Consider the following 24168-nt stretch of genomic DNA (forward strand, 5'->3'; position numbering starts at 1 on the left):
CAAAGGCTCCATGGAAGCCGCAGGCCCCTCCGGGAGATGGCTGGAGGCCTAGAAAGCAAACCTTATGACAAGGGGCCTCTCTGACCTTCCGTGCCCAGCCCTCTCGGCTCCCAGAAGGGGGCCAGTGTGCTTCATGGCCGTTTTCTCTTCTGCTGGCTGGGGTTTGGAAAGGTCACAATGCAGTGGCACGGGGTTATCTGATATTCTGGGCCACGTGCGCGCTTCACGTGCGTTGGGACCCGGGTCCCTGCCAGACAGCCCTTCCATCTGGGCTTCGGTGATAGGGCCTGGAGCTCTCTCTGGCCGTCTGAATGGTTATCAAGGGCTGTAGTTGTGGTATGTTTGTTCCTCTGGCACGTCTCGGATTGAGTGCAAACCCCAGTGTGAACCATAGGGCTGTGCTGGGGCAAACAGGATCTACACCGCAACGGGGTTCCCAGGCACGCCGTCCCCCGAGGAGAAGGGGGCCTGTCCACAGATCTGTCTCCACGCCCTCCCCTGGGGAGCCCGGGGTCCTGCAAACAGGAAGCATTGACTGTGCCTGTTACTCCCGACGCCATGATGAACTCAGTGCCTTCTTGCTGCCTGGAAAACCAGGCCGGAGGAATTTGGGAAGGAGGATTCACCGTTGTGCATTACTGAGGTGGTCAGGTGTGGAAAGAGGCGGTGGGGGGGGGGGAGGGAAGCCCCAAGTCATAGTCCCAGCTCCCCCCTCTAAATCACTTGGGGACCTTGGCACAGATGGCCTGTCCCCCAGCTGCCTCATGCACCAAGGTATCTATTAATCTCTGACTCTTCGACCAATTTGCTGTCACACACATTTGCTGAGCAACTTCTCTGGAGCCTGTGAGGAGACCCAGAGCTGAACTGCCATAGTCCCTGTCTCCCGGGGTGGCGGGGAGGGAGGGGGGTCTCCGCAAACAAGAACTATGACTTTAAGTGATTGAAATGGACCGGAAGAGTAATTCTTGAGATGTGAATTAAAAAAACAAAAACAGGGGCGCCTGGGTGGCTCAGTCAGTTGGGCGTCCAACTTCGGCTCAGGTCACGATCTCACGGTTCGTGGGTTCGAGCCCCGCGTCGGGCTCCGTGCTGACGGCTCGGAGCCTGGAGCCCGCTTCGGATTCTGTGTCTCCTTCTCTCTGCACTTCTGCTCTCTCTGTCTCTCTCAGGAACAAGTCAACATTAACAAACTCTGTAAAAACCAACAACAAAACAGTTTCTCGGAAGGGCTTTCATTGGCTAGGGGCCTTGATGATGAGTAGAAGGTCACCACGTGGTCAAATGTGGAAACAGCAGCCGCCAGATGGACGCAGGGACCACGTGGCCGTTCCGGGGGCCTCCAAGCACTTGGCAGAGGCTGAGCTGTGAAGGGTTGGGAGGGTTGCCAGCAAAGGCCTTGGAGTCTACCACCGGGGTGCTTTTATCTACAACAGCGGAATCCTTCTGACGAAAAACGGCTGCGTGTACTACCAGAAGTATTACCAGACCCCACAGGTTACTGGCTGAGTCCCATGAGACTGCTCCCTACTTCGGAATCCTGTCCTAAGTGGTGGGTCCCCAGGCTACCCACACTTCTGTCCAATCTGACTACATATCAGGGGGTCCTTGTGAGCCCCCTCCTCAGGTTCCATGATTTGCTCTAACAGCTCACAGAATTCAGGAAAGTACTCGTTACTTTGCTGATTTATCAAAAAGGATATTATGAAAGGGGCGCCCGGGTGGCTCAGTTGGCTAAGCGTCTGACTTCGGCTTGGGTCATGATCTTGTGTGGTCCATGAGTTCGAGCCCCGCATCGGGCTCTGTGCTGACAGCTCAGAGCCTGGAGCCTGCTTCGGATCTGTCTCTGTCTCTCTCTGTCTCTCTCTCTCTCTGCCCCGCCCCCATTTTCTCTCTCTCCCTCTCTCTCTCTCAAAAATAAACATTAAATGTTTTTAAAAAAGGATATTATAAAAAATATAAATGAACAGTCAGATGAATAGGTACATAGGAGGAGATATGGAAGGGTCCAGAGAGTGCTTGGGCCCACAGAGGCTGGGGTGAGCCAACCTCCTGGCATGCAGATGCGTTCACCAGAAGCTCTCCAAACCCCTTTATTTAGGGTTTTGTGGAGATTCCATTACACAGGCATGATTGATGAACTCGTTGGCCGTTGGTGATTAACTCAATCCCCAGCCTCCTCCCCACTCCCCACCCCAGCAGAAGTGGGGGCGAGAGTGGCTGCAAGTTTCAACCCTCTAATCCCATGATTGGACCCTCTGGCAACCTGTCCCTGCCTGAAGTTATCTAGGGACTTCTAGCCACCAGCCATGTCATAAACTCCAGGATGGCCGAAGGGGCTTTTCGTGAATAACTGAAGATACTCCCATCACTTCTATCACTCAGAAAGTTCCAAAACCCTTGTGGAAGCTAGGAGGGAGACCAAGTGTCATAACAAAAGATGCTGCTGGAACCCCTATCACCCAAGGATTTGGAAGCCAAGAACCAGGGATGAAGACCGAATGTATATTTCTCATGGTATCACAACATCACAGAGTCACAGGACCTGGATTCAGATCCTAGCATCTATTTGTTGGGTGACTTGCTGAACTGGAGTTTCCTGTTTGACAAAGTAAGGATGATTGTAATAGCTGGCTGGAGTCAGAAAGAAATACTATGAAAAAGCATCCGGCATGTCTGGCACACAGCAGGTCCTCAGGGTGTGTTTCTCATCGTGAAAAAAAAAAAAAAGAAAGAAATTGTAATTTAAATGTAACAAACATGTAACAAACATGTAACAAACGGGCTGCCACAGGTCAGGTCCTTCCACCGCATCTCATTCAATCCTTGCAGTCATTCAGCCAGGTAGACTGTCACTCCCATTTTACAGAGGATACCGTAAAGGCTCCCGTGGGCTTGTTCAAGGTCACACAGGTGACAGGATATGGGTAGGGCTTAGAATGCAGTGGTCTGGGCTCCGATGCCTGAATCTTTCCAGACTCTACCTCAACAGACAAACCACCTGGTCCCTCCCACTTCCCTTTATGGCACAGACTGTTCCTAACGTCCTGGTATCTATGTCTTACTCCTTTAGTAACAGAAACTGTAGCTCTGTCCAAAGCCTGCATTTCCTCACCTCCCTTTCAGCGGATGTGGCCATGGGGGTAGGTATAGCCACTGAGATGTAAGAAGCGTTGCCGGGAACTTCTGGAAGTCGCCTAAAAGGGAAGGCTGCTTGTAAGTAAATGTTCAATTTTAAAAAAGAAGAAAGAGGGGCGCCTGGGTGGTCTCAGTCGCCCGTCCGACTCTGCCTCGGGTCGTGATCTCACGGTTGGTGGGTTCGAGCCCCGCGTCAGGCTCTGTGCTGACAGCTCAGAGCCTGGAGCCTGCTTCGGATTCTGTGTCTCCTTCTCTCTCTTTCCCTCCCCCAACTCATACTCTCTCTCTCTCCTTCAAAAGTAAATAAACATTTAAAAAAAATTTTTTAAAGAAGGAGAAAGAGAGAGAAAGAGAAATGCTATCTTCCTCCCTTCCTCTTTCCTTCCTGCTGGCTGACCTCAGACAAAATCGCTGTAGCTCAAACGGTCATCTTGGGCCACGTGGAGCTATGTTGGTAGACGATGGTATGTCACCATCCCAGTCCTAGATTGCCTCCCGTCCCTTCTTCTGAATCGTCAGCTCTCCTCTGGTAAGCCTTTTCAGCATTTAAATAGGTCCCAGTTTCTCCCAACCTAAAAGAAAACACATTCAATCTGGGTTCTGTTTCTCTTCAAGGGCCCTTGGGGAGCACAACCTAAGGGACTTTCTTCCCTAATCTTCTAACTAGATCTCTCAAAAGCATGTTACATTGTTACCCATGCACTCCTCATCCTGGGTTCCAGGCCTGGCCTCTGCTTCCCAACCTCTCTAGGGGCTCCTCTGCTGTTGTCTTTGATGAGGGAGCATAAGGCAATTTACGCCAGGAAGCCAGCCCCCTCCCCCCCCCCCCCAAAGTGGGATATGTGATATTCCTCAGGCATTCCTGGATGCCTAAGACAAAGGAGAGGACAGAAAACGAATGGCTAAATTTGTTTGCAAAGAGTCTGCATCAGTTTACAAATATGCCATTAATAGCCTAATCTTCAGGAGCTCCCTACTATTAATGATAATGCTTTGCTAGAGGGAAAACCAACTTTAGCTTGACAAGAGCTGGGCCTCCAGTAATCTGTAAATTCTCTTTAGCAAATGGAAATCCCTTTAAGAAACTTGTTTTGCCTTTACCTTCCCCACCTCCACAGTATATAAGCAGTCACTTTGCACAACCCCATGCAGCTCTTCCTGCCCACGGGTCCTGTCCCTGTGCTTGAATAAAATCATCTTTTTGCAGTAAAGACATCTTCCAGAATTCTTTCTTGCCTGTCAGCTCTGAACCCAACACCCCAAAACCTCGTCAGTCTTCTCTAGTCCTCTTGATCTCAGGACTGATTTGACTTCTTTTCTTGCAGGTCTTAAAAGCACCTAAACTCAACATGCCCAAACTGAACTCAAGGTCATTCAATCCTTCTCCCCCCACCCCAAGATTTTCTAGCTGTTCTTTCCAGAAATCTGGGTGAATCTTTGACAAATCTCTTTCCATCATCAACCACAACCAATCCACAAATCAAGCCCTGACAATTTTGTCTCCTAAATAAAATCCATCCACTTGGCAGGGGCAGCTGACTCAAACCACCATCATCTCTTGCCTCGAGCTAGCACAACATTCCCTTAATTGGTCTTCACTCCAATACACCCATAACATCTGTTTTGTACACAGTAGTCAAAGGGATCTTTCTACCAATGGGATCATGTCTGTGGCTTGCTCAGAAGTCAAGAACTTTCCTTTGTCCTCCACATGAATAGGCCAACTCCTGCCCAGGGCTGGGCAAGGTCAGAACCTACCCCAGGGCCCTTCATCTCACTCCCCCTCCATCTCTGTTCCAGCCACAGAGAGACCTTGTGTGACACGCATGCTTCCTTGAACCCACACTCACATGCTCCCTTTTCTCCTGCCTTGTGCGCTAGCTGTCCCCTCTGCCTGACCCGCCCTACGCTCCTATGCCACATCCATAAACTTCTCTTCCTAGCATTTAGCCCGGCTCGAAATGATTTATGTATGCAAACGATGTCCTCCCCAACTGAAAGGTGAGCTTTCTGAGGGTGTCTTGCTTGCTGCTTTATCCCTATTGGGCCAGGCATGGTCACCCAACGAATATTTATCGAGTGAATGAATAATTCACCGGACCCCACGCCCAATGAGTCCCTGAAGAACCCAAATCCGGTGTCTTAGGAGCCCCACCTAAAGCATCCTTGGGAGCCCCATCCTAAAGCTTTTCCACCTAAAGGAAAAGCATCCTGGAGAAAATGCGCAAATAAAATTGGCAAGACGCAATCACGTAGGGAAGGAGGCCTTCCCTTTTTTCCTCCCAGGACAGAAAAAGGGGAAGACAGCGCACGGCCCCATCCCGCTTTGGCCGTGGGGTGGCGCTGTGAGCGTGCCCCCTTCAGGCCGCTCTAGCCGCCCTTCTCGCCTGCTCTGCTGGGAGGCGGGCTCACCCGCGGGGGTCCCTCCAAGATGGCGGCGCAGAGGAGGAGCCTGCTGCAGAGTGTGAGGAACGACCCGCTCTCCGGGCTGGGGGTTGGGACCCCAGGGGGCGGCCTGTCGGGTGCAGGCGCGGCTCCCTCTCCGCCGCTGGGCAGCCTCTCTCTCCCTGACGAGGTGTAGCCGCTGCCCTCCCCCCCCGACTCGGGGCCGCCCCCCCTCCCCCCCCATTCCCGAGGCCGGCGGCGCGTGCGGCCCCGTGTAGCCCGCGCGTGCGCGCTGCCTCCGGGCGGTCAGGGGCTGGGATTCGCGATCGCAGCGACCCCGAGCGTCAGGGACGCGTCGAGGGTGGGGAGCGTCCCGGGGCCGGAAGGGAACGTGGCGCGCGGTGGCGGAGATAGTCGGGGCGGTGAGCCCACCCCGGGCGCTGAGCAGCCGTGCGGTAATAACAGTTACAGCAGCAGCAGCAGCAGCAGCCCGCGGTGTACCGCTCATCACCCTCCAGGTTTTCCGCCAGTTGCTTTACGTTATAAGCTGAATTTTCATCACAGCCCTGGGAGGTGGGTACTCTTATTCCCGTTTGACAGATGAGGAAACGGAGGCACAGATGCGGACAAACGGTGGTCGTTTGTCCAAGGCCACACAGCCAGTAAGTGGCAGAGTCAGGGTTAACATCAGACTGCCTGATTCCAGAAACGGGGTTAACCTCCAGGTGATACCGGAGGAATGACTCGAGTGGCAGCCTGGGTCCTGGTCCTGGCTCTCGTTGGTCATGCCTCGGTTTCCTTAACTGTAAGGTGAAAGCAGGCAGTGGAAGGATGGTCCCGAGACTCACCCTTACCCCCAGTCTGGACCTTCATGGATTTGTCGCTGGTGTCTTACAGCCCCTGCGCCCTCCTGACACGTGCACATGGATGCATACACATCGTGGCATCATGAGCCCAATCGGACCTGCCACCGTAGGGTGCTGGTCCCCTGGGTCCCCCCCAGATGTGGCAAGCTGTCGTACTTGCCCTGTGGATTTGCCTGCCTCCTGTACTTGTGATCCACAGTGAATAGTATCATCAGCACTTTCCACCACTAGGTGCCAGGCATTCAGTAAATATTTGTAAAATAGTAAAGCATTTGTAGCCCTGTCCAGTGCCTGGCCTTGGCCTTACAGCAGCCGTTGGCCCTGCCCTTGAGGGACTTAAAGCATAAGAATTGGAGGAAGGGTGACCTTCAGTGCTGTATACTAAGGACAGGCTTTGTGTAGATGGGCTTTGAAACTGCTCTTCTGGGACAGCAATTCCCAGGGCTCCCCTGTGGGGATTGCTCTCTCCCCCTCCATACTTTGGCTGAGCCTTTCTTTTACCGGCGCTCTGCAGGTCAGCCTTGTCAGTGAGTTAAGTAGGCCTGGCCCTCTGCTCTGGAAGCTCCCAGAGGGCAGGGCCCCTGTATAAATTTCCCCGTTGTAAAAATTCCAGACATCTGGGCTGGACTGTGGCGAATGTTGGAAGTGTTAACTGCTGTGGAGGGACTCGGCTTGCTGAGGAGAGTGCCTTCCAGCTTCCCTCTCTTCTAGGTGTGATGGAGCCCAGGGGACTCAGGTTAGACAGAAGCCAGGCTTTGCCAGCTCCGGAACGTGTTCCTGGGTGGTAGCGGAATCTTTGGAAGATGGATAATCGGCTTTAAGCACATAGCCTCGTGATGAAAGGCCAGGGGGTGGCAGTGATGTCCACACGAGAGCCCTCCCATCCTAATGGTGATCAAGACGTCCCTGTTCACAGGGCGTCTGAGTGTCCGGGCAGTGTGTGTGGCTCGCTGACCTGCTCTCCGCTGTCCTGTGGTAAGATCAGCTCAGATACCGTCATTGAGCAGATGGCTGTGAGGGCTACCACACAAGGTCGGGTAGCTGTCACCCAAGGATACCCTCACGGGTATCCAGATGGCAGAGGTCCCCAGGCAGCGTGGTCCCTTAAAAGGTCTTTTGAACAGAAGAAGAGCTTTTGAAGGTAGCTTGGTGCGTTCAGAGGAACTTGGGTCCTTCACGGCCTAACAAAAAGCACAGGTTTCGAATGGACTCGGGACAAGTCACTTAACATCCCCGAACCTTGGTTCCCAGCCGAAGGGACTCCGAGGAGTGTTGTTAGAATTAAATGAACTCACACGTTACAGTCCCTAGCCTAGCGTAGTCACAGTCCAGCCATGAAGTGCCACCTTAAGTTCTGAACACTCAAGTGTCACTGAGCTCTTAACTCTGTGGCAGGCACTGTGTGGGTATGGGGGACACTTCCCTCGTGAAGCCTGTGTTCTGATAAGGGAGACCGTAACAACGAATAAATACAGATTATGATATAATAATATCTATAGCATCAGGTGGTGCTTCACAGAAGGGCAGAGGGGCCATTTTAGACAGACTGTTTGGATGAGACCTCCCACCATTTGATGGGATGCAGTAGGGGATTTGGGAGGGGTATTCCTGCCTGAGGGAAGAGGGATGCAGAGGCTTGTGTGTTTGGGGAGCACCACGGAGGCCATCGTGGCTGGAGTAGAGCGTGTTGGGGGAGTGGTAGTAACCAAGGTCCAAGGGGCCTTGTGGACCCTGGTGTGGACTTCTTTAGGCTCTATTCTAAGTGTACTATGAAACTTGCTGGTGTTTTTTTTGTTTTTGATGTTTGTTTCTTTATTTTGAGAGAGGGAGAGAGAGCAGGTAGGGGAGGGGCAGAGAGAATTCCAAGCAGGCTCCGCACTGTCAGCACAGAGCCGGACGCGGGGCTTGCAGGAACGAACCAGGAGCTCATGACCTGAGCCGAAATCAAGAGTCGGATGCCTAACCCACTGAGCCACCCAGGCGCCCCGAAACTTGGCGGTGTTTAGGAGGAGCACGCGATCTGGTTTGCGGTTGGAGAAAGAGCCCTGTGTCAAAACGGGTTTGAGTGGAGAGAGAGTGGAAGCTTGGGACCTGCTGCGTGGCGCTCCCGGGCGTCCAGGCAGCAGTGACGGCAGAGGAGTGGGGAGAAGTAGCAGGTTCTGGCTGTATTTTGGAGGAAGAGCGGGTGTGATTTGTTGCTGGATCCAATGTGGGGTGCGTGACAGAGGGAGAAGAGGGAAGAAGGACTATAGGATTTCACTTGGCACAACAGCGGTGCCCTTCACCGAGATGGGGGACCCTGGAGCGCATTTGGGGCTGGGAGAATCAGGAGTGTGGTTTCTGCCTGTGCTTTGCTGTACTTAGTCATAAAATGAAAATCGACTTGAAATTCATTTTTTTTTCACTTAGAAACATCACTCGAGCGACCACATCCATGAGGTCACAGGTGCTGGCTAAATATTTTTTCTAACATCCATAATAAATACGCACCCATTAAAATAAAAACATCCGTTAGGCCATCACCCACAGCCGTCCCCTCCGCCGTCAGAATGTGGCCCAGCTGCTGCTGCACACAGTAACTGCCCCACAATTATTAGCAGCCCCTTTAAGCATGTATTAGGACTATATTTGTGATGAAAACATAGAGGGCCTTTGATGAAAAGCCTGCTGAAAGGGGGGGGGGGTGGGCAGGGGTCGAGCTGGTCCCAGAGAAGTGGGGAAGGAAAAGGGGGTCATTCAGAAAGAGAGATGGCAGGAGGCACCGGGTATTTTCAGCTTTTGGGAGAGAAAGAACAGCTGCCCCCCCCACCAGCCATCTTCCTGGGGGCATTATTCTCTCATTCTGAGCTTCCTTTTTGCCTCCAAGGAATCTGGGTGCTTTCACCACAAAAACACTCAGCCTTTTCATACCATAATTTGATATTCAAGCTGTGGCCTGAAGTTGGAACCGTGCTTTATCCACTTCTGCTGCCCAGGAGTTTGAGATGAATCTCTGTGGGGACTTTTCTGGCCTATTATGTGACGCGGTAACATATGTATATGAAGCGGCTTCCATACGTGTGCACAAGGTGTTTGTGACACCCTTCACCGGGTCCCTACAACTGGATCACCGTAGAAAGTTTTCATGTCAGAATACGAATTTGGGGAATTCCCTCACACAATCAAGTCAAAATTAGGCTTTTTGAAACAGACTTCTTTCTTACTGCCTTTTGTGTTAAATTTCTTCCGAGAAATTAACTTGTAACCCACCAAAGAGTTACGGGGGTGCACGCTCTCCGAGGTGCGTATTTACGCGGCTCTGTGATGAGGCTGTGTGAGCGTGGGGGGCCCCCCTCTTGGCTCCCCAGGCGCCCCTTGCCGCTGGTGCTGGTTGGCCTGGCATTTGTGGGTGTGGAGAAGGTATGCGTCAGTGTGTGCAGGGGTGGGGAAGGGGGCGGTTTGTGTGAATAGGAAATATGCGGCCTTTCCAAAAATTGTTCAGGCGTGTGGAGGAAGGAAGCAAGAGACTTGGCAGTGGGGTGGAGTCAGCATTGGATGCTTGGCATGGCTAATCCCCGGTGGAGGGGGCAGAGCTGGGACAACAGGATGGCAACTCACCCAGCCACAGCAGTGTCAGAGGGACTTCGGGGCCACTGCTGAAATCGGGGAAGACCAGGTACTCTCATACTCCTATGTGGGTACAACCTCCTGGAATTCTCTGGCCACCTGTCATGGAATGTGTGAGTTCCTATGGGAACTGCATTCCAAGCAGGTCCTTTCTCTCAAGGAATGCTCACAAGTATATGAGAAATGGTCCGTAGGTCATTGGATCTAAGACACCATTAATGATAAGGACCCATCACTATTTTATATACCACTAAGAAAGAAAACCCACTGCCAATTAACTTGAAACACACCAACTTCAGGGATTAAAAGATAGAAAATATATGTCTTGGAATCAGTGGCTAATTAACAATACCAGGTTACAAAAACAAACAAACAAAAACCACAATAAAACAGGGGCACCTGCCTGGCTCAGTTGGTGGAGCACATGACTCTTGATCTCAGGGCCGTGAATTCAAGCCCCACGTTGGGTGTAGAGATTACTTAAATAAATACACTTAAAAAAAAAAACAACACAACAGTACCAAGCTATAGCATGAGAGTTGCCAGAAGGCCAAATGGTTAATAACCGGTATGTGTAGTGAGCCACCAGGATAGATTTCTCAGGGAAGGGACCGTGGCACCTTGGGCTGCATTGTCCCTGAGTCTGGGACACATACAATGAGGAGGTTTGGTATGTGCTGGCATGAAAGTCATTGTTATATAGCACACAAGTTATGTGCTTTTCTGTTCTCTTTCACACTCTGATGATGTCAGGAGAAAGACTTGGTTTGGTCCTGATATATCCTTAATACCTTTCTGATTCTTTTTTTTTTTTTTTTTTTTTTTTTTTAATGTGTGTGTATTTTTGAGAGAGAGAGAGAAACAGCACGAGCAACAGGGTGGAGAGAGAGGGAGACACAGAATCCGAAGCAGGCTCCAGGCTCTGAGCTGTCAGCACAGAGCCTGATGCGGGGCTTGAACTCACAAATGGTGAGATCATGATCTGAGCCGAAGTTGGACAGTTAACTGACTGAGCCACCCAGGTGCCCCAGAACCTTTCTAATTCTTGCAAGTCTTCTCCGCCACTTAAAAAAAAAGTTTATTTATTTTGAAAGAGACCGTGAGGGGGGGAGTGGCAGAGAGAGGGAGAGGAAGAATCCTAATGACGTGCCAGTTCAGAGCCCGACGCAGGGCTCGAACTCATGAACTGGGAGATCACGACATGAGCCGAAATCAAGAGTTGGACGCTTAAGCAACTGAGCCACCCGGGTGCCCCCCTCCCCCCGCTTTTTTTTTTTTTTTTTAAGTAATCTCTACATGCAACATGGGGCTCAAACTCCCAACCCCTAGATCAAGAATCACATGTTCCACCAACTGAGCTAGTCAGGCATCCTACCCCTGCTTTTTTTTTTTTTTTTTTTTTTTTTTTTTTTTTTTAAACAGAGAGGGGGCGCCTGGGTGGCTCAGTTGGTTAAGCGTCCGACTTCGGCTCAGGTCATGATCTCACAGTCCGTGAGTTCAAGCCCGGCGTCGGGCTCTGTGCTGACAGCTCGGAGCCTGTAGCTTGCTTGGGATTCTGTGTCTCCCTCTCTCTGACCCTCCCCTGTTCATGCTCTGTCTCTGTCTCAAAAATAAATAAACGTTAAAAAAATTTTTTTTTAAGCAGAGAGAACAGGGCTCCAGCTCAGAGTCTACAGCAGGCAGTAGGTTCAGCTGGAATCTAATAACCTTGTTTTGTTTTCATTTTTTATTATCTGCAAGATACAGCAAGTAATACTCATTTTCTGCTTATAATAGTGAAAAAGTTTGTGTTCAAAATGAAGTCACTTGAGTAAAAGAAAATGTGACAGTTTATTTTATTTCATTTTATTTTTTAAGCTTATTTATTTATTTTTGAGAGTGAGAGAGGCGCGCATACAAGCGGGGGAGGGGCACACCAAGAGGGAGACAGAATCCGAAGCCGGCTCCAGGCTCGGAGCTATCAGCACAGAGCCCTACATGGGGCTCAAACCCACCAACCATGAGATCATGACCTGAGCCAAAGTCAGACGTTTAGCCAACTGAGCCACCCAGGCGCCCCAAGAAAATGTGGCAGGTTAAAGAAAAATTATGAAGCAGATTATTTCTTGAAGATAGTGAGCGGATGGTGGAGGTTTGGGAAACACGGGCCTATGGCTCCCGTTGGATTTGAGCAGGGCCTTTGGAGGTGGATGGGGCTGGGAAAGACAGAAAAGGGGAGGCCTTGCCTCACTCACTGTGGATACATTTTAAGATACTTTTGGGTAATCTTTTTTTTTTTTTTTTTTTCAACATTTATTTATTTTTGAGACAGAGAGAGACAGAGCATGAACGGGGGTGGGGCAGAGAGACAAGGAGACACAGAATCGGAAGCAGGCTCCAGGCTCTGAGCTGTCAGCCCAGAGCCCGACGCGGGGCTCGAACCCACGGACCACGAGATTGTGACCTGAGCCGAAGTCGGACGCCCAACCGACTGAGCCACCCAGGCACCCCTTGGGTAATCTTTTAATAGTGACCCAAACTCAGGTGGCTAGGAACTTTATGTTTAAAGAGTGCCTGTGTGAAATAAGGAGGACTTTGCTCAGCAAGTTTCACGTTTATAAACAGTCGATTTGTTCTAAAGTGTGTGCTTGTTTGTGCGACTGTACCTCTGGGGTCAGTAGCCTCTTCATTTGGGGTCCCCAGAATACATCTGGCCCTTCAAGTAGAGCAGACCTCTGGGGGAAGTGTTACTTCCGTCCTGTGTTGGTGCAGACACCCTCCTGCAAGAAGTAGGTTGGCTTCCCACTCCTTTTGTTCTGGTCGCAGGTTTTTCGAGATCACGCAGAACGCTGTGTAGAAGGCCTTGGCTGCACAGGATAGACAGCTGAGTGAGATTGTTAATCTGTGAAAGGGTGAGATTCAAAATTATGTCAACAAGCTGGAAGGCTGAGATGAAAGCAGTAGGATATAATCCCACTAAAGTCAGTTTAGGTTGAAAAGAATCCTCTATAGGAGTGCGTGCGGTTGGGGGAGACCGCCTGGATAGAACCGCAGGGGGAAGAGACCGTTATTTTAGTCAACAGCCAGTGGGAATTTTCACGCGGAGGCTCGATGCCAATCTCTTCTTTACGTGTATGAAGGTTCTTGGGTTTTATGTCTTGATTTTTCTATCCTGCCACCCTCTGACTTCTTTTGAGTTTTCAAATTAATTCTTTAGGTTTTCCAAATACTATCAATTGCAAATGGAGGGAATTGTACTTCTCCGGTTCTTAAGCTCTGCCTCTTTTATCTAATTGGGTGAGCTCACGCCTCCAGGTCAGTGTTAGGTACCGCAGGAGGTGGGCATCCTCGCCGTGTTTCTAATCTTAACGAGAATGCCTCTTGTGTCTCCCCCACTCAGTAGATGCTGGCTTTAGTACCGACTGGCAGGTTAAGAAAGTGTCCATTGAGTACTGTTTTCTTGAGTGTTATTATCAACGGATGAAGACTCTCCTTAAATAAACAATAGCACTGGAATCCACAGCCATTGACCTGAACACCAGTTGCCAGCTAATGAAATAATATGTGGTTGGTCCTTGAACAACGTGAGTTTGGAGTACAGCGATTTACCTATGTGCGGATTTTTTCTTCGGTAAACATAGTACTATAAATGTATGTTCTTTTCCTTATGATTTTCTTTTTTTATTTATTTTTAAAATTTTTAAATGTTTTTGTTTGTTTGTTTATTTATTTATTTAAGAGAGAGAGAGAGAGTGCACAAGCAGGGGAGGGGCAGAGAGAGAGGGAGAGAGAAATCCCAAGCAGGCTCTCTGCTTTCAGTGCAGAGCCGGATATGGGGCTCGAACTCACGAACCGTGAGATTGTGACCTGAGCCGAAACCAAGAGTCAGACGCTTAACCAACTGAGCCACCCAGGCTCCCCTCCTTATGATTTTCTTAGTGTTTTCTTTTTTCCAGCTTACTTGATTGTAAGAAGTCAGTACACGATACATGTAACATACAAAACAGGTGTTGATTGTTTATGTCGTTGGTAAGGCTTCCAGTGGAAGGTAGCCTCTATTAATAGTTAAGTTTTGGGGGACTCAAAAGTTACAGACTTTTGACTGCGCGGGAGGTTGGTGCCCCAGCCCCCGCGTTGTTCAAGAGTCAACTATATTTCCAAAATATTACTAGCTCATCATTATGAAAATCACATTTCAAAAAGAGCTCTTGGGGGCACCTGGGAGACTCAGTCGGTCGAGAGTCCGACTTCGCCTCAGGTCACGATCTCACGGTTTATGAGTTTAGTCCCGTGTGTGCACTGTGCTGACAGCTCAGAGCCTGAGCCTGCTTCGGAGTCTGTGTCTCCCTCTCTCTCTGTGCCTCCCCCGCTCGTGCTCTGTCTCTCTCTCTCAAAAATAAAATTTAAAAACATGAAAATCATTTTTTCAAAGAAGAGCACTTAACATCATAGAGGTGTCCGGGCACTAGTCATCAATCCTGTCTGAAGAACCGGGTGCTTGTCAGGAGGTGGACCACCGTCCTGGAGTCTTTCTGATTTGGGACAGCTTGTTACTCCCTGCGAGCTGAGCGTGGCTGCGGTGGCCCGCGCGGTACCAGCCCGCCCCTGAGAGCAGTGTCACGGGCGCCCATTGGGCGAGTGAGTTGTTTTTGTGCCTTGAAACGCCCAGGTGGCGAGTTCCTCAGTCATCTACTCTAGTTCATTTCCTTCCTTCCTCGAAAGAGCCTCTCATTAGTGTTTGTCAGAGTGTATCTCACAGTGTCAAGTGGGGCCCATACGTTGCTCGGGTAATAGTTACTTTTTGCTGGAAAGTATGAATCTGTTGTAAAGATTCGAGTCCCTGGAAGCCTGTGTCTGACCCTCATGGGAGTTAGGGAATGGCAGAGGGAGTCTCGTGATTGCGGCATCGATGACAGGTTTTGCATCACGGGCGACGCATTTGTATTGTTCGTTTCCTACTAGAGGTCAAGTTCAATCCCTCTTAATCTTATCTTTTTTTAAGTTCATTTATTTATTTTGAGAGTGACAGAGACAGCGCAAGTAGGGGAGGGGCAGAGAGAGAGGGTGAGAGAGAGAATCCCAAGCAGACACGGGGCTCAAACCCAGGAAGCCGTGAGATCGTGACCTGAACCGAAACCCAGAGTCTGATGCTCAACCAACTGAGCCACCCAGGCACCCCGTCTTCATCTCATCTTTAATCACAGATAGGATTCTAGAAAGTATGAATGAACATCTTCTCCTGCATGTTTCAAAACAGCTGTGGCGCTTCGGGGTGCTGAATAGTGGTCTCGACCCATCTTTTCAGGAGGAGGACCTGAGACCCTCCAGACTGGGGAGATGCTTTTGTGCTTAATCTTTTGCTTAGTTTCATTTGAGTTGCAGGCAGGAGACAGACCCTAGAAAAAGATTCTTTGGGAAATTTATTTGCCAAGTTGCCCAACCTCTGTGAGGTCTCTGACAGTGGAGGCATGCTAACCAGACCTAAGACCTAAGCGATAATTGGCAACAAAGCAGTTCGTTAAAAAATAATTAATTCCTTGGCAATGAACTCTTTTCAGTGGCATGGAAGGAAGGCCCTACCCTGTCCCCACCTAGGCACATAGGCACACGCATATATATGAACACGGTAGAAGCCGTTTTCCCCTCTGGTCACTGCAGAGGCTATGCTGCAGTAATGCCTTCTTGCATTTACTTAAACCTCACACACTTGTTTTGCTGCCTCAGGGTCTTTGCACATGCCATTTTGTCTGCTTGGAAGGCCCCTTTCCCACTTTCTGAAAGGGCCACTGCTCCGTGATCATTTGGGTCTGGCTCAGAGGTCACCTCTTCAGGGAGGCCTCTTCTTTTTTTTTTTTTAATGTTTATTTATTTATTTTGAGAGAGAGTGAGCAGGGGAGGGGCAGAGAGAGAGAGAGAAACCCAAGCAGGCGCCACCCTATCAGAGCAGAGCCAATGTGGGGCTCGATCTCATGAACCGTGAGATCATGACCTTAACCGAAATCGAGAGTCAGATGCCCAACTGACTGAGCCACCCAGGGGCCCCTGGAGAGGCCTCTTCTGACCATTTCATCTAAAAGCCCTCACCATCACTCTCTGTCCCCTTACCCTAATTATTTTTTCCGTGGCTCGTATCTCTGTCTAAAATATTTTATAATATGTATCGTATTGTAATATATATAATATTTATTATACTAGCATGTTGGAAGTTTCTCTGTCCCTAGAAAGGAGGCTTCAAACAAGGACCCTCAATTATGTCCTGCACTGTGGCCCCAGTGCCTAGAATGATGTCAGCCTTGTATAAATGCCCAGTAGATGTTTATTGAATACATGTTGGTATTAATTGAATACACTATAATTGCATAATGTCCTATGTGGAGTCCAAAGACCTAATTAATTTCACATTTATGTGAAGAGAGACATTTGTGTCACTCTCAAATGAGACAGGTGGAGATTGCAGCTAGAAACAATTTGTGTTACTGTGACAATTTTTCTTCCCGTGTGTCACTTGACCTAAAAGTGCTGAGTGCCTGGTGTCGTCGGGAGCTGAACAGAATTTCAGCTCTTGCTGTTTCTTTTCTTTGGCTAGGTTTTGGTCACATTTTTTGTTTTCAAGTGGCTTTTCAGCCCTTGCGGTGAAATTGTGTAGATGTCCTATAAAGAAGACGTAAGTAAATTTAAAGACATACCATGTTGGTGGGTTGCAGAATTCAGCACGGTGAGGATGTCAGATGTCCTAAATTGATCTATAAACAATTCCAGTCAAAATCCCAGCAAGTCTTCCGTGTAGATATAGACAGGCCACTTCTAAAATTTACGTGGGAGGCAAAGGAGCCAGGATCGCTGAAACAGTTTTGACAAAGAATAAAATTAGAGGCAACCCACTACCCGATTTTATAATATAGATTATAAAGAAAATGTAGATGTTATAATATAGACTTATATACAGATTTAAACTCTAGATTTATAAAGGTATGGTAATCCAGAGCATGGAATCGGTGGAGGGATAGACACATGGATCCATGGAACAGACTAGAGTCCAGAGACAGACCCACACAAGTATGGCCAGTTAATTTTTGAAAGAAGTGCAGAGGTACTTTAATGGAGACAGGGCAGTCTTTTCAAGAAACAGTGTTACAACAATTGGCTATCTGTATGTGCAAAACAAAACCCAAAACCACTTAGACCGAAACTTCCTGGTTTATGCAGAGATTAACCCTAAATGGATCACAAGTCTAAATGTAAAACCGTGAAACTATCTGAAGAAAAACCTAGAAGGTCTCTGGGGCTGGGCAGAATTCTTAAGACACCAGAAGTGTGCGCCGTGAGAGAGAAAGCGGATAAAACGGGCTTCATAAAAACTAAAAGCTCTTGCTTTGCAAAAGGTACCAGGAAGTGAATGAAATGACAAACTACAGACTGGGAAGACATACTTGCAAATCACATGTCCAACAAAGGACTTGGTCCAAAGAACACAAAGGGCTCTCAGAACTCAACAAATAACCCAATTAAAAGATTGGCATAATGGGCACCTGGGTGGCTCATCCGGTTCAGCATCTCCCTTGATTTTGGCTCAAGTCATGATCTCATGGTGGACTGAGCCCCACGGCAGGCCCTGCGCTGGGCACGGAACCTGCTCGAGATTCTCTCTCCCTCTCTCTCTGCCCCTCCCCCACTAGCACTTGCTCTCTCTAAAAACCAAACAAAAAAAGACTTACAACAGACTCTTCTCCAGAGTTGTGTGGATGGCAAATAAGCGCATGAAAAAAATGCTGAACACCGTCATTAGCCGTTAGGGAAATGCAAATCAAAGGCGCGATGGGATCGGATGCACACTTCTCAGAATGTCTGCATTTAATAGGACCACGGCGGGGCGAGGGTGTGGAGCCCCTGGAACTCTCGCCCGTTACCGGTGGGAATGCAGATGGTACACCGCTTTGGGAAACAGATTGGCAGCTTCTTACAAAATTAAACCGCAGTCTCATCCCTACTCCAGAGACGTGAAATGTTATGTTCACACCAAAACCTGCCCGTGAACGTTTATGCCAGCTCTCTTCATAATAGCCGAAAACTGGAAATAGCCCAGATGCCCTTCAGTGGATGAGTGGACAGGCTTCTGCATCCATCTGACGGGAGGCTCTCTGCGATGAAGGGACAGACTTGCCGCCCGCAGTGACTTGGTGGGGGGGGTGGGATGGGGGTTGGTCTCCAAGGCATCATGCGGAGTGAGGGGAACCGGTCTTAAAAGGTTATGCCTTACAAGACCTAGAGTGTGGTGGTGGTGGGCATCGGGGGCTGGGGAAGTGAGGGGAGTTTGTGTTTAGTGGGGACAGGGTTTCAGATTTACAAAAGGAGGGAAAGAGCTATGGGGACGGATGGCAGGGCTGGCCGCCCAACACCGAATGTATTTAGTACCACCGGACTGTACGTTCAAAAACGGTTAAGATGGTGAATTTTATTATGTGTGTTTCATCACAATAAAAAGAAAAAAAGCCGCGTACTGCATAATTTCACTTAGGAGATTCTTGAAAAGACAGCGAACGTAGTGATTGAGCACAAGTCTACTTGTTGGGCGTTAGGGGAGGGGTGGCTACGAAGGGGCAACACACGGGTACGTTTTGGGATGATGGGGCTCTTCCCAGATCTTGTGGCGGCACTCACACAAAACACGTGTGAAAACTCATAGACCGGCATGCCAAAAAAAAGTCCATTTTACTATATGTTAATTTAAAAATAAAAATAAACTCCTGCACCCTGCAGAAGCTGCTCCAGGGTGCAAGACAGAACGAACCCGCTAGAATAAATGCAGCATCGAAGCAATTTTAAAAAGCCATAAAGGCACTCACTGTCAGTATGTAAATAAACAGAAGATAAAATTTGCCACAAAAGCTAACCACAGGCCATTTGCATATCTGATTGCAAGAGCCTGCCGAAGTGGTTTTCACATCCTTTTTTGAAGACTTACTACGACCTTACAAGAAATTGTGCACAGGATACGTGCCTGTTGAATATTTCGGTACAGCGTTCCGTTCGATCCAAGTGTTACCCTCTTTGCAGTTGACCTTCGGCGCTGCCCATCATTTCCAGGCCGGGTGGTCCTGGGAAGGCTCTTGGGAACCAGGCACAGCTCTCAGATAGGAGCCTGGTATGGGGAGGCTTTCAGTGAGAAGAATGGCGCATACCTGGGCCTTGTGTCAGAGCCGTTTCTGGGACTTCGGAGTGCACTCCTAGGAGATTTCGGAAATTCAGAATCTGTGTTTGGGCTGGGCCTGGACAGCTCTGCATAAGTGCACACGCGTGTATGTGAGGTTTAAAGCCGGACTGCCTGTTTTGAGATCCAAGGGGTAGAAAGGCAGTCAGATGCTGGCAGGCAGGAGTAGGGGAGCCAGGTGTAGGAGGAGTGCATGAGAAGGGCTGTCAGCCGAGCCAGAGCAGTGGCAGCGGGAGGGGGTCTTCCTGAAGGAAGACTTCCTGGAGGTGGTGACTCCTGAGCCAGAGTTCTGAAGGACATGGAGAATTGCTAGACAAGGATAAGGAGTATATTCTTGCAGAGGGAAAAGAGTGAGGTGCTGCAGGCACTTGTACCGGGAGAGAGGGATGTGGCACGGAGCAGATGCGAGAGGGTGCCAGAGCAGAGCAGGGACCGAGGGGAGAGATGCCAAGGGCATGGCGTATGACTGAAGCTGGCTCGTAAAGGCAGTTTCTCAGGCGCCGTCGGGCCTCCCGAATCGGCCACCTGGGAGGAGCCGCCTGCGACGTAGCAGGTATCCCGGGCCCCACCAGGACCAGACATTCTGGGGGTTGGGCCTGGAAATCTCCAGTTTTAACTGATGCCCAAGGGGTTGGAGTCAGAGCCACGGCAGGGAGCGGTGGGGAGCCACCAAAGAGCTTTCTCCCAAGAGACTGCTTCTTTTGTGTGTCTCGCTCGTGTTGCGTAACACAGCTCGTGCTTAGAAACCACTGCTGAGCCTAGAATTTGGGAACTCTAGTTTTTTCCAGGTTTCCTGGGGAACGGCATTGTGGACTGCCCATAAAAACATGCAAACCCTTCTGCAGGTGTTTGTTCGTCCAAGCGCTGTTTTCCGGGAGGAAGCAGAACCGTCTGTGGGGCTCTGGGGCTGCTATGTTCCTGTTGGGGAAGAGAAAGAAGGTGACGTGGGGTCCGTCCTCATGAAGGAGGTGACACTTTCTGGTTTCCTGGTGTCCTCAGGAGCAGCAGCCAAGCTGGACAGACGACCTGCCGCTCTGCCACCTCTCTGGGGTTGGTTCAGCCTCCAACCGCAGCTACTCTGCTGATGGCAAGGGCACCGAGAGCCACCCACCGGAGGACAGCTGGCTCAAGTTCAGGTGAGCCTTGCCGGCAGTGCCCTCCTGAGCCTCGGAGGCAAGTTTGCACCCGTCCCGAGTGGGGCTTGCCGCTGAGCTGTGACCCACGGGGGGGCATCTCCTGCTGTCCCTTGCACTTCTGGACCTCAGGCCGACCGAGGGCCTGCTACAGTGGTGTCAGGGAGTGTCCTGGAAGGCCATGCCGGGGTGGAACGATGGTCAGAGTGGGGGAACCCCGGTGGGCATCCGAAGCCACCGCCGCTGTATCTCTGGTCTCCCCCAGTCCTTTCCCTCCTCCCCTCCACTTGGGAACCGGCGTCCCTCTTCTGCGAGCCCCCCGTCTCAAGCCGCTCCCCTTCTCTGTCAGGAGTGAGAACAACTGCTTCCTGTACGGGGTCTTCAACGGCTATGACGGCAACCGGGTGACCAGCTTCGTGGCCCAGCGGCTGTCTGCAGAGCTCCTGCTGGGCCAGCTCAGCGCGGAGCACACCGAGGCGGACGTGCGGCGTGTGCTGCTGCAGGTAGCGGGGGTCAGGCTGGCCGACCGTGACCCCGGCCGGGCGGCTCCCCCGGGAGCTCAGCCCTGCGACCGCAAAGTGCGGGGTCAGCCGGGGTTGGTTTGAAGACGCTGCCGGCACCTTCTCTCCCGCAGGGCAGCGGTGGGAGCCTCTCCCGGCGGCCGGGTGTGAGGAGAGCGGTGGCCACGGGGCTTAGCATTTCAAGTGGCAGGTGCCCCAGGCAGCGAGGAAGTCCACGTAGGAGCGGTTTACTGCCCGGGAAGTTAAGGAGCGAGGATTCTCAAAGTCCACCGTGGCATCCAGTAATGCCAGAGGCCTGTGGCCGAAATGAAAATTCACCGGATGCCCTGTTGGGCAGTAAAATGAGATCCTTGCTCTGAGGATCCGAGTCCGTGGTGTTGGGAGACCTGAATGGGAGCGGGGTGTACTCAGAAAAGCAAGACAGGGAGGCTCCTACCCACAGAGGCGTTCGGGGTGGGTGTAGCAGGCAGTAAACCAGTGCGAGTATCACACAAGTCGTAGTGAAGTGGGTAGTGGGGACGGAGGGAGGGAGCCGCCCAGTGAATTCAACCTGCCGGCAGCTAAGAGGCTCATCCCCTCCCGGCACCAAAGAACGGCAGTTTCCAGTGTTTGGTTTGGGGACGTCATCTGCGATTCAAAGCGGTGCGTTTTGTGAGAGGCGCCCCCAGAGCAGGACAGCCCTGCGCCCAGCGCACCCAGGCCATTGTGGCGGTAGCTACCCCGTGATCCAAGGAGACAGAGGACCTTTGGGGACCATTAGGCCGAGGAGTAAAGAGTGAAGAAGCGGTAACTAAGAAAGGCTGGCGCGGTGGAGCTGAGGACTGATTGCGGGGGGCTGAGGGGTGGGTGGAGCCGGTCGAGAGCCCCAAGTGTATGGTGACTGGGATTCGGGCGAGGGAAAACACCTCGAGGTAGCATTCGTGTTGAAGTGCGAAAGGCTTTGATTGCCCCGGTACCCTCCACACGGAGCACCCCAGACGGGATGTGAAAATCATCCCCCCGCCGTCGGCCTGACCGGACCGCGAGCCTGTCAGCAGCTGCCCGGGAGTCAGCAGAGACACGGACAAGAGGCCAGCCACGGGCAGCAGTGCTCTACACAGCCAACCGTGCTGCCGCGAGCCCAGCGAGCTGAGCTGGCCCCGCCCTGCCACGGACGGTGGTGGTGCTGCCGTGCACGGAGCAGCCAGCTCTTGGCGGCAGCTAGCCCGGCCTGCTAGAGGCCCAGGCGGGGCTGGGGGCGCCTCCGTCACCACTTCCTCACGGCCCGTGGGCAGGGGGCCGAGGACCTCAGAAGCCATGTCCTCCTGCCCTCTGGAAAGACCCGCCTCCGCAGAGTCGGCCCCTTCCTGGGGGTGCCCTGTCCGCTTTCGGGAATGGGCCTCTGTGGCTGTGCGGAGCCACGTGGGGAGCCGTCCCTTACCCGCGATCTGATCAGAAGCGTGAGGGTGGCAGCTCCGGTCGGCGAGGGCCCCTGTTTCTAGCAAAGCCCGTTAAGGAGCCAGACTGCGATGTTCTGGGGGCTGAAGCGGGTGGCTGTGGAGTGCAGCCTTCCGGTCTGGAAGCCCGTGGGCAGCCAGGGGGAGCCGCGGTTTGGCCGTAGTCCTGGGACGCGTGGTCCGTGGCGGCCAGCGCTTCCACCTGGAGGAAGGAGCTGGCGGGCCTGATGAGTTGACCTCTGTGCCAGCTACAGAGCTTGCTGTCGGGCTCCTCCCCACCGAAGCGTGGGGGCTCCGTGTGTGGCTGCGGAGAGGGTAGTGGCAAGCGAGGTATGCGTCCGCAGTGCGAAGGCCGTGGCGGGCTTGCCGCAGCATGGCGGGGGCTGAAGCGTTGACAGTTAGTGTTTAACCTCAAGTGGAGTTTCCCGGCCTTCAGAGGACCAATTGAGGCCCAGAAACTTAACACTTGTGAGCGGCCCTTGAATCTTATGTGGGGCGATAGCCCAACCTCTGTGCTGCAGGTGGGTCACATCCAATGGAGGTCGAACGCTTTCCGTAGCCTGCCTGATACGCCTTGTAATGTAAAGGGTGCCCCTCGCTGATGTTTAGAGGGGTTCCCAGAAGGCGTCGACAAGAGCAGTAAAATTTCTCTTTTACGTGTCCCAGTGGGTAATCAGAGAAGTATACGGGTAATTGTCCCCTGGAGGAGGGACGGGCTCCAGGAGACTGCTGGGTTCCTGGGCAGGGGCCTTGTAGCCGCCTCTCTCAGAAGTCAGGGTACGGGACCCAGATCCTGCTGCCGGGGCTGGGCCATGCCAAGAGGTGACGGCGTCTGCGGCACCTGAGCAGAGGCCTCTAACTTGGGTCCTGGCTGTCCCGAGAGGAAGTCATCAGGGTCCCTGATCTCCAGAGCTGCCAATATGGAGAGGCACGTGGGTCATCTTGTACGGGAGGGAGCCGCGTTGCAGGCCGCCCCTCAGTGGGGACCTAAAAGGGGCCCAGAAGTCCCTGTATCCCCTAGGGCCCCTCCGTTGGGTTCCTGGCTGTGGGAGGAGTGGGGCCTGTTCACCTTTACCGGCAAACGAGATTTGGGCTTCAGAAAAATTCTTTTTCGTGTCTAGCTACGGCATTGGTACCACCTAATGCCTGCGGTACTGTATCTGACGTTTCTATAAGTTGTAACAGCATGGCCTTTGGGGGGGGGGAGGGGGGCTTACCCTTTAAGTAAAACTCTTGAGATTCTGGCCCCCGGGGTGCCTCCTCTGGGTTGGACACGGTCAGGGAGTGTGGAAACGTAACCACTTAGCAAAATGACGGACCCTCTGACCCATCCCGGTTTCTGGCTGAGAGGAGGTGTCTCATCCAGGGTTGTCCACCTACGGTGAGCCTGAACTCTGATGTCAACGGAGGGATGGGCCCAGTGCCAAAATCTGAGTCAGGACATGGGACCTTCTTTCTCCTTATCTCCAAGGGCTCTGCAAGCTTGCGGGGATCTCTTCCTCAGAGCCCACCCCCTTTTTTATTTTGTCTGTCTCCTGCCCTTGTGGCCTGACACATTTGGCCCCCTTGCTGTGGTGACAAGTCCAGGGGTCCTCTAGGGTGTCCCTGATAAAATGGGTCCTCAATACCCTGGGTTTTTTGATTTTGTTTTTGTGTTTTTAACGAAGTATGAATTGTAGAGTCTTGGGCCACCCAGCCAACTGGCGCATCTCAGCCGCCGCAAACAGCAGGTGGGAGCCTGTTCCAAAGTCCCAGAAGAGCCAATCAGCACCCTTCTCCTCCCCACTTCGGGCACATTTTTCTAGAAAACCTTGCACTGCTAGCGTGGTATAGTCCCCTGTCTCCATTTCTGGTTCACACTGGTCGTTGTTGGACATCTCAGTTCAACGGACGGTA

The 24168-nt window shown here is 51.6% G+C and overlaps 1 protein-coding gene and 1 long non-coding RNA gene across 2 annotated transcripts in view; one reads left to right on the plus strand and one right to left on the minus strand.

Moving 5' to 3' along the window:
* Positions 1 to 2517: 2517 nt before the first annotated feature.
* On the minus strand, positions 2518 to 5708 carry LOC122240473. Its single transcript, XR_006220260.1, has 4 exons — positions 5551 to 5708; positions 3536 to 3710; positions 3116 to 3197; positions 2518 to 2707 (listed from the first exon to the last, which is right to left on the minus strand). It is a non-coding gene; the product is annotated as an uncharacterized LOC122240473 (long non-coding RNA).
* Positions 5546 to 24168, plus strand: part of TAB1 (TGF-beta activated kinase 1 (MAP3K7) binding protein 1) — a 33037-nt gene continuing 14414 nt past the window's right edge. The window contains exons 1-3 of the mRNA XM_042993304.1: positions 5546 to 5602; positions 20182 to 20318; positions 20665 to 20818. Coding sequence (XP_042849238.1) covers positions 5570 to 5602; positions 20182 to 20318; positions 20665 to 20818 — 324 coding nt within the window. The 5' untranslated portion in view covers positions 5546 to 5569. The remainder of the gene's footprint in view (positions 5603 to 20181; positions 20319 to 20664; positions 20819 to 24168) is intronic.

This window comes from Panthera tigris, chromosome B4 (assembly GCF_018350195.1).
Source record: "Panthera tigris isolate Pti1 chromosome B4, P.tigris_Pti1_mat1.1, whole genome shotgun sequence".
Classification (NCBI taxonomy): domain Eukaryota; kingdom Metazoa; phylum Chordata; class Mammalia; order Carnivora; family Felidae; genus Panthera; species Panthera tigris.